The sequence below is a fragment of the Sphaerodactylus townsendi genome, linkage group LG03 (genome assembly GCF_021028975.2).
Source record: "Sphaerodactylus townsendi isolate TG3544 linkage group LG03, MPM_Stown_v2.3, whole genome shotgun sequence".
Classification (NCBI taxonomy): Eukaryota; Metazoa; Chordata; class Lepidosauria; order Squamata; family Sphaerodactylidae; genus Sphaerodactylus; species Sphaerodactylus townsendi.
This window is the reverse complement of record NC_059427.1, coordinates 19,585,197-19,595,203: the sequence shown is the minus strand read 5'-3', so window position 1 is coordinate 19,595,203 and position 10,007 is coordinate 19,585,197. Positions and strand designations below refer to the sequence as shown.

The following is a 10,007-nucleotide window of genomic DNA, read 5'->3' as shown; positions in this document are numbered from 1 at the left end:
ATGAAACCTCTCTGGAGTCTGATGCTACCCGAAATGGAAAATGTTACTGGAACTCTGGTAACGCCTGTTGAGAAAAATGCCCATTCCAACAATGAAGATTGCAGGAGAAGGGATAAGTTGAAGATAAACTCCTCATTCAACGGTTTAGCAAATCGAATGGATGGATGGATGGATGGATGGATGGATGGATGGATGGATGGATGGATGGATGGATGGATGGATGGATGGATGATGGATGGATGGATGATGGATGGATATAGATGGATGGATGGATGGATGGATGGATGGATGGATGGATGGATGGATGGATGGATGGATGGATGGATGGATGGATGGATGATACATAATTGAGTAAGGATTAGAATGTGAGCTGATGACTCACTTCCAGCCAGTGGCCACGGTTGACTCACAAAATGTCATGTCCCTGATGGTCCTGCCACATTGCTGCTTTCCTCATCACCTGGGGGTCTGGGAGTCTGACTCTTCATGATAGTCCTGCTGGAAGCAGGGGAACTGATGTGTGTGAGTGTGCCTGCCTGCTTTTTGGGGCTATCTCTCCCTTCTTTCGCTGGGGAATTCCAATAATTTTCACTTAAAGATAACACAGCCAGCTCTGCTTTGAGAACCCAGCTTTGCTGTTATGTCAACACCCAATTGTGTTACACTGTCTGCTTAAACTGGTTCTACCTGGCTTGGGAAGAAAGGGGGCTCTTATGGGTATTTTCAGATCTCCTTACCTGCCAATGTACTTCAGTAAGGAATATCCTATGCTAATCCTGAGTTCTTCAATTGAGACTACAGTCACAGGACACAACACCAAGCTTGTAAGGTGGAGCAGCATTATTGTCCCCATATTACATGCAAGAGAACATGTTGGGTTCATGCAGACACTAGTGAAGGGAGGGGAAGGGGAGAGAGGGGAAGGGGTGGCATGCGAGGGGAGGGAGGGAGGTGAGGGAGGGAGGGAGGGAGGGGTGACATGCAAGGGAGGGGAGGGAGGGGGCCAGTGCCTTCCATAATGGTAACACAACCCCTCAGCCCCTGCATCTGGTGAGGACATGTTTGTTTAATTTTGAGACCGTTTTGCTTCTGGTGGGAGTTACCAAGATCCACATTAATGGGAGTTAACTCCCTGTAAATGGGAGTTACCAAGATCCACATTGAACATGATCTTGTCTTCCCAAAAAAGATGGAGGCTCTTGTTTATTAAAACAAAAGTCAGAAATTCTTAGTACAAAATTATTTGAGAGCATTACAAATTGGGCTACATGTATTGGGCCTGACTGAAGGATTTTGAACACCAAACCTACCAGACTTTGATTAGCTTAAGCAAGCCAAAATATACCTAAGCCAAAATACGATTAATGATTTGATGACTGACAAATGTGCATGTTGTTAAGTTTCGTTGTTTAAAAAAGACTGCCCAAGCCAAAATATGGTTGATGGTTGACAAAAGTGTAAGTTAAGATTTCTTTGTATGTACACATTGTACCGTATATACTCGTGTATAATTCGACCCGTATAAAAGTCGAGGCACCTAATTTTACCACAAAAAACTGGGAAAACATATTGACTCGCGTATAAGTCGAGGGTGGGAAATGCAGCAGCAACTGGTAAGCCCTGATTCTCCCTTTAAATCCACTCGGAAGGGGGGGATTTAAAGGGAGAATCTGGGGAAATTTTGAGGGTGCCTGTCAGGGGAGGAATGTTTATGTTAGCAGTACCAACATTTCAGAGTATCTTTAGGAGACCCCCCTTGTGATACCACCCAGTTTTGGTGAATGTTGGTTCAGGGGGTTCAAAGTTATGGACCCTCAAAACGTAGCCCCATCTACTATTAGCTTCCATTGGAAACAATGGGGGATGGGAGCACCCACTTTGCGGATCCATAACTTTGGACCCCCCCCCCAGAACCAAACATCACCAAACCTGGCTGGTATCAGCAAGAGATTATCCTGATGATACCACCCAGGTTTAGTGAAGTTTGGTTCAAGGGGTCCAAAGTAATGGACCCTCAAAATGTAGCCCCATCTACTATTAGCTCCCATTGGAAACAATGGGGGGTGGGGCATCCCTTTTGTCATGGACCCCCTGAACCAAACTTCACCAAACTTGGCTGGTATCATCAGGAGTGTCACCTGACGACAGTCTGAAATTGTGGTGCTGCTAGCCTAAAAACTGCGCCCCCTGGAGACCGGCAAAGTAAAAACCCTAAAATATTTTTTTAAATACACCTCACTTGCGTGTAAGTCGAGGGGGGCTTAAATGTGCTAAAAAAAAGTCGACTGATATGCGAGTATATATGGTAGTTACTTGTATGTCTGAACCATTTATTTTGGTGAATGATAAGAGAAGCATTTCTGTATGTACATTACATTATCAAGATTTGAAAATTATCATTGTTTTACGACAAGTGAATTAGCCTTCGAGGTGTAAAAGTGGATTGACTGTACCTATATAGTGCTTCTGTAACCCAATTTTGATTTTAAGAGGGATATTATCAGAAATGGAAAAGGAGTTCAAGTCTTTGACAGTGTGATCCCACCTTGTGACCCTTAACATTCGCCAGACTGAGAACAAAAGAAACTTTAAATCTGTTTTCTGTTTCATAAACAATAGTGTGCAGTATAACAATGAAATATGACAAACCAATTCAGAAGCAATAATCAACATATAATAGTTCTGGCCTGTCATGCAAAACAGACTAGCAGGGTCTCAGTCCTTTACAGTTCTCTCTAGCTGTGTCCTGTGGCACTGTTGATGGACTTACAGCTTTGCTGTTCTTTGCTGAGCCCTCTCTCCTTACTGTCAAGCCTTCAAGTGTAGCCCTGAAATATGCAAATACATTTCATAACAACTGAACTCTGTGAAGTTGACTGGCTCCAGCTACAGGTCTCTAACAATTCTGAGGAATTGGAGCCTTTTCTTCCTTATATGGAAAATCCGAACTCTTTACCTCCCCGTAATGGACCTTGGGTTACACACCCACTCCATAATAATATTTTGAATATGGTGAATTTACAAATTCAAGGCAGCAACTCCATGTTCCTAGCCATGTTAAATTTGCTGAGCCCTCTCTCCTTACTGTCAAGCCTTCAAGGGTAGCCCTGAAATATGCAAATACATTTCATAACAACTGAACTCTGTGAAGTTGACTGGCTCCAGCTACAGGTCTCTAACAATTCTGAGGAATTGGAGCCTTTTCTTCCTTATATGGAAAATCCGAACTCTTTACCTCCCCGTAATGGACCTTGGGTTACACACCCACCCCATAGTAATATTTTGAATATGGTGAATTTACACATTTAAGGCAGCAACTCCATGTTCCTAGCCATGTTGTAGCATCAGAACTGTCTCTTGGCTCTGTTGGGTGGGGCTGGAGCCGTGGGCATTGCGGCTGCCCCCTCTTGCTGGCCCTCATTATTTCATTTTATTAAATTTGTATCCCGCCCTCTCCGACCAAAATTAGGCTCAGGGCAGCACACATTATTGTCTATTGAATGGCCAGAGCTGACCCTTGCTATCCTTTCTCTGCTCCTTGGTGCTGTTCTCCAAAGTCCCCACGAACAGCCCACAAAAAAGTGACAGAAAACAGAGTGTCTGGGAATAGGTTTATTTCTGTCTACACCGCCTTGAACAGCCAAAGAGGCCAAACAATCAAATACAATGTATTAAGGATTTGGGCCCGGGTGGTGGCTGACGACCAGGGCTTAAAGATTCTCCGGAAAACTTGCAGCATCAGACTCCGGGGAGGTTTCTTTTGGAGGTGCACCAGGTGACGGCCCATTACAGAGGTCCCAATCACAGCAGATCAGGTAGGGTGCAGGGGTCTTATATTTTGTTTTTTTAAATTGTGCACAGCCCGATGGTTTAGCACAAAAACTCCAGACAACCTTGTTATCTAAAGTGGAAGGAAAAACAGAAATATAAATACACAGACAGGATTCCTGTAACTTTTTGACATGGAAGGTATTCAGACCATTAGAACAAATTTGCCTTTGACATCATAGGTTCTGGGAGAAAGGGTTAAGACAGTTGAGGCAGAGTTTTGGTGTGAGAGGGAGGGGGAGGGGAAGAAGGCTGCCTTGAAAGGGCTTCTCAGGCCCAGTAGCCAGCTGAGGCAACCCCTCCTGACTCCTAATAAGCCCCCTTAAGGGGATTGAACCGCCCCGCAGGCTGCATGATTTACATCACGGATCTAGTGTCTGCTGGGTCCGAGTTGTCTTGTGCAAAACCCTGGTTAACTCTGGTTGATCCAGTTACTCATGTTCAGTCTGACTGAACTCAGATTAAAACTGGTAAGTCACCTGGGTGATCTGCAAAGTAATTCCAAAGGCAGAACTCCTAGATTACTTCTATTCGAACCCACCACAATATTACAATGTTGTGTGCAAGCCTTTGAGTTTTCTACAAGACTTCATTAGGTGTGTTAATAGGTAGTTAGTAGGTGGGAAAAGGAGGTGTGTATTTATGAGCCAAACAATTGTTTTAGGGCTCTCTTGCAAACGGGAAAAGATGACTCCGTAGCTGTAAAATGGAATACAGACTATGTTGCACTCAATGGGATTGGACAGTTTGCAAAAGGAGTTTCCAAGTTGCTCCAAGCAATGTGGAACGAAGGAGAGAGAAGGAGAGAGGAGAGAGGAGGAGGAGGAGGAGGAGGAGGAGAAGAAGAAGAAGAAGAAGAAGGAGAAGAAGGAGAAGAAGGAGGAGGAGAGGAGGAGGAGGAGGAGTTTGGATTTATATCCCCCCTTTCTCTCCTGCAGGAGACTGAAAGGGGTTTACAATCTCCTTGCCCTTCCCCCCTCACAACAAACACCCTGTGAGGTAGGTGGGGCTGAGAGAGCTCCGAGAAGCTGTGACTAGCCCAAGGTCACCCAGCTGGTGTGTGTGGGCATGCACAGGCTAATGTGAATTCCCCAGATAAGCCTCCACAACACAAGCGGCAGAGCTGGGAATCAAACCGGGTTCCTCCAGATCAGAGTGCACCTGCTCTTAGCCACTACACCACTGCTGCTCCCAAGTGTTACCCAGACCTGTGGTAGGACAGAGGGTGGCTGTTTTTAGAAAGCAGTGCTCTGGCAGTCTCCCCTAAAACTTCCTTGGCAACACAGGCCAAAATGGATGCCATCTCCTGAGTCTGTACAGTGGTACCTCTAGGAAAGGAACCCGCCTGAGCAAATCCTCCAGTCTCGCACTGGAATACGCAGCAATATGCGTCAGACCTGGGCATTATACGGCCTGCGGGCCATATCCGGCCCGCTGGATGACCCTGACCGGCCCCCCTGCCTTGCTGGGGAGCACAGGCGTATTTGCCTAGGGACAGTACCCCTTGTCCCCGGGCGCATCCATTTTGGTCACGTGGGGGGCGCCAAAACGTCCCTGCACACAAGCTGATTCAGTAGGCCTTAGCAAGGCCGGCACTGAGGCAGCACTGTTGCCAGTGCCTGTTGTAGCCCCGCCCACTCTGTACGGTGGCCTGGAGTGTCCAGGGGGCAGGGGAGAAATCCCACTGGGCTCCCAGGAGCAGGACTAGGGAGCTCCGCCTCCCCTCCCTCTGACCCAGTGTGCCTTATTCTCCCTTACTCACAAGCCTTCTCGGCAGACTGGCTCCGATAGGCACAGGAGAAGGGAAGCTGAGCTGGATCCCAGCAGCAACAGACAGTGAATGATGATGCTGGCATTTGTTTGGTAAACCTTCAGATGGGGGTGATTTGTGAGAGATTTATATGCTTAAAAGTTAATTTCCCCTTGCAGTGGCTTGGAGCTGTTTCTCAGGCCAGCCTACCTCACAGGGTTGGTGTAAGGACAAAATTAGGAAGGAGAGTTGGTGGGGAGAGAGCCATGTATGTTTTGCTGGGGGTGGGGGTGGGGGTGATCTGTGAGAGATATTGCTGACATTTGTTTGGTAAATCTTTTGATGGGGGTGATTTGTGAGAGATTTATATGCTTAAAAGTTAATTTCCCCTTGAACTGGCTTGGAGCTGTTTCTCAGGCCAGCCTACCTCATAGGGTTGGTGTAAGGACAAAATTAGGAAAGATAGTTGGTGGGGAGAGAGCCATGTATGTTTTGCTGGGGGTGGGGGGTGGGTGATCTGTGAGAGATATTGCTGACATTTGTTTGGTAAATCTTCTGATGGGGGTGATTTGTGAGAGATTTACGTGCTTAAAAGTTAATTTTCCCTTGAACTGGCTTGGAGCTGTTTCTCAGGCCTACCTCAGCTGTTTCTCAGGCTAACCTACCTCACAGGGTTGGTGTAAGGACAAAATTAGGAAAGAGAGTTGGTGGGGGGTGTTTTGTGCAGTGGTGCAAAAAATCATTGTTTGGTCGTGGTGGGGAAGGGTGGCCGCCCATACCGGGGGAGGAGGCCCCAAATTCAGGTTTTGTCCCCGGGCTCCAGTTTGCATAGATACACCTCTGCTGGGGAGTGAGGCGCCTTTGAAAGCCCCGCAGAAGCCGGTTGCCTTGGCTGCCGGCTTCTGCGGGGCTTTCAAAACCGCCTCCCGCCCCCCCCCCCCCCGCGTTTTGGCCCGGCCCTCCACAATATTTTCTGTTTCTTATGCGGCCCCATGGAAAAAATAATTGCCCACCCCTGAGCTACACATTTCTGCGTTGAGTTTGCTATCTGGATGACAATAGCTAAACCCTGGGAAATGGCCACAGCCCCTGGAAACTGCACACTTTCTCTCTTGCTCACAAAAGATATGCTAAATGCCAGTCAGCCTAATACAATCAAAGTTTCTTAGAATCACAGAATCATAGAGTTGGAAGAGACTCCAAGGGCCAGCCAACCCCCTGAAATGCAATGCAAGAACATACAAACAAAGCACTTCTGAAAGATGGCCATCCAGCCTCTCTTTATCCTCCAAAGAAGGAGATTCCACCACACTCCGAGGTAGTGCATTCCACTGTCAAGCAGTCCTTACTGTCAGGAAGTTTTTCCTAATGTTTAGGTGGAATCTCTTTTCCTTCACCTTCAACCCATTACTCCTGATCCTAGTCTCTGGAGCAGCAGAAAGCAAACTTGCTCCCTCACCAACATAACATCCCTTCAAGTACCTAAACATGGCTGTCATGTCACCTCTTAACCTTCTCTTCACCAAACTAAACATACCCAGCTCCCAAAGTCTCTCCTCGTAAAGCATGGATTCCAGATCTTGAACTATTTTGGTTGCCCTCTTCTGGACCCGCTATAGCTTGTCAATATCCTTCTTGAATTGTGGTGCCCAGAACTGTACACAATATTCCAGGTGAAGTCTAACCAATGCAGAATAGAGAGTTATTATCAGTGGTGGGATTCAAATAATTTAACAACCAGTTCCGGTGGTGGGAATTCAAATCATGTAACAACTGGTTGTTTACAGGCACCATTTTAACAACTGATTCTGCCGAAGCGGTGCAAACCTGCTGAATCCCACCACTGGGTATAATTACATCCCTCGATTTTGCCAGCTAATTTCATCAATTACACCCTACATCTAATCAACCGCTGGATGTTCCCCACCTTTGACGCATCAAGCCATCGTCCACAACATTGTCCTCCCCCAGAGGACAGGAACTTTCTTTGTTTGGGAAGAGGAGCTCTCTTTACATCATTAGAGAGCTTCATTTTTCTATAACTAGGCTGCCCACCCTGCAGTCTTTGCCCTGTGTGTCTGGACTGCCTTTGGTTTGGTTGCACTGCGTGTCACCTGCTGAACCTCTCTTCTTGGAATTCAATGTTGGATTCTGCCCTTTTTGAGGCTTTTTCTCTACAAGACAAGTAGCTATTACCCTCCCTGCAATGACCTGCTCTTTTCCAAACCTATCCCTTCATCTCCTCCTAAATCCCAGGAATCTCCCGAATTCTTTCAGTGTTTTACCAGTGGTCCATGTTTATGCTTGTGATTTAATTTTTTTGTAATAAAAATGGTTAAAGTTTACTTTCGGATCGTCTGTCATTTTCTGATGGAGGAAGACCCCCAGTAAACATCTATGGCAAAGGTCTTAATAATCTCTCTCACAATTCAAGGTCTTCTCTTCCCCCCCCCCCCAAAAAAAAATTTCCCATCCCAAAAGGAATAGTTTGTACCATTTTGAGGAACAGAAGGAGTGTGGCAGATGGCAATGTACCTTTGTGAATATAAAAGGCAGTAGTTGAATGGAAATCCCTCTAACCCCCACACACACACACACACACACACACATAGAAGAAGAGAAGAAGAAGAGTTTGGATTTATATCCCCCTTTCTCTCCTGCAGGAGACTCAAAGGGGCTTGCAATCTCCTTGCCCTTCCCCCCTCACAACAAACACCCTGTGAGGTGGGTGGGGCTGAGAGAGCTCAGAAGAGCTGTGACTAGCCCAAGGTCACCCAGCTGGCATGTGTGGGAGTGTACAGGCTAATCTGAATTCCCCAGATAAGCCTCCACAGCTCAGGCGGCAGAGCTGGGAATCAAATCCAGTTCCTCCAGATTAGATACACGAGCTCTTAACCTCCTATGCCACTGCTGCACATACACACACACACACCACAAGGGGGTGCCAAACCTTACTACAACAATTTTCACACATACTCACTATTCACACAACCATTAAATATTGCATGCTCAGGGAGCTATGGGGATGGAGATTGGGAAGAATGGAGGGGGGCAGCTATGGAGGGATATAGACTGCTGTGTTTCTGGTTCTTGGCTGATAAGATTGTGCCTTACCAAGTATGCATTTCTTTTTTGTTATTGTCACATTCATTATATTGTATTATCGCCGCATGGCAAAGGGAAGGGAATAAATGCAAATGAATAGAAATAGAAATTGTATTTGTAGGAAGCGAACCTCTGAAGACCAATGCTCAGAGGTGGTTTCACGGGAACACCTTGGGCTCAGTGCCCTATTTCTTGGCTTTCCATGGCATATGGTCGGCCACTATTGCAAATGCCTTAGCAGACCAGGTGCTCAGGAGCAGCAGCAGCAGAAGGCCATTGCTTTCACATCCTGCACGTGAGCTCCCAAAGGCACCTGTTGGGCCACTGTGAGTAGCAGAGTGCTGGACTAGATGGACTCTGGTCTGATCCAGCAGGCTAGTTCTTATGTTCTTATGTGAAACGGTATACTGGAGAAGGCAAACTACTGGTTTGATCCAGCAGGGGTCTTCTGATGCTGAGCCCAGGGCCCCACTGTGAACTCCCTCTCAATGCAGTCAGCCTTCAGTACGTATTCTTGCTTTGTGCAAAGAAATGTCATTGGATAATAGGAATTCTGCATCTGTCAGCTCACCCTTGGTTGAATGTCACAACGGGGAGGAGAAATACATATTCAGGAGATTCTGAGACACGAGCTCAAGACCACTTACAGGTTGTTATTCTAGGATGTATATGGGAAGGGGGTGATTGTAAAACTTACCTGGTGCGAATAGAGTTCCGCATCTCGCGATTTCATTTTGGAACTCACAGATACCTTCTCCCTCTACACACTTGTCTCCTTCATATTTTTTGCATGTGTTACACATCAGACTTTTTACTGTGAAAGAAAAACAGGTATTCTTAGAAAGGCAGTATATGCAGTCCTTAGAGCAGGGGTCTTCAAACTATGGCCCTCCAGATGTTCATGGACTACAATTCCCATCAACCCCTGCCAGCATGGCCAAGTGGTAGGACTCATGGGAATTGCAGTCTATGAACATTTGGAGGGCCATAGTTTGAAGACCCCTGCCTTAGAGAGTTGCATGAGGATAATGGAAAGCCAAAGTTCAATCCCATTCAGCTCTGAAGCTCAGATGCCCTTGGGACAGTTTCTGACACTAATCTACCATACAGGGCTGTGGTGAGGACAAAATGAGTTCCTTGCAAGAGCAGTGGACCAGATCTGGTCAATGAAAGGCTCTTAGACAATGTAGAAGGGGAAAGGGGGAGGAGAGTTACGGGCAGACAAGTGGAAACAAGGACATTCTCTTTTCTTTTCTCAAGAAATGCAAAGTTCTTCTGTTCAGGACTGTACCCTCCACCTCATCTAACAGCATAAATATCCCGT

General features: G+C 46.5%; 1 protein-coding gene across 1 annotated transcript in view; it reads right to left on the bottom strand.

Moving 5' to 3' along the window:
* Nucleotides 1–3,606: 3,606 nt before the first annotated feature.
* LOC125428988 (prostate and testis expressed protein 4-like) overlaps nucleotides 3,607–10,007 on the bottom strand; it is an 85,558-nt gene continuing 79,157 nt past the window's right edge. The window contains exons 2-3 of the mRNA XM_048489687.1: nucleotides 9,381–9,497; nucleotides 3,607–3,901 (exon numbers count right to left, since the gene is read on the bottom strand). Of these exons, the coding sequence (XP_048345644.1) occupies nucleotides 3,711–3,901; nucleotides 9,381–9,497 (308 nt within the window). The 3' untranslated portion in view covers nucleotides 3,607–3,710. The remainder of the gene's footprint in view (nucleotides 3,902–9,380; nucleotides 9,498–10,007) is intronic.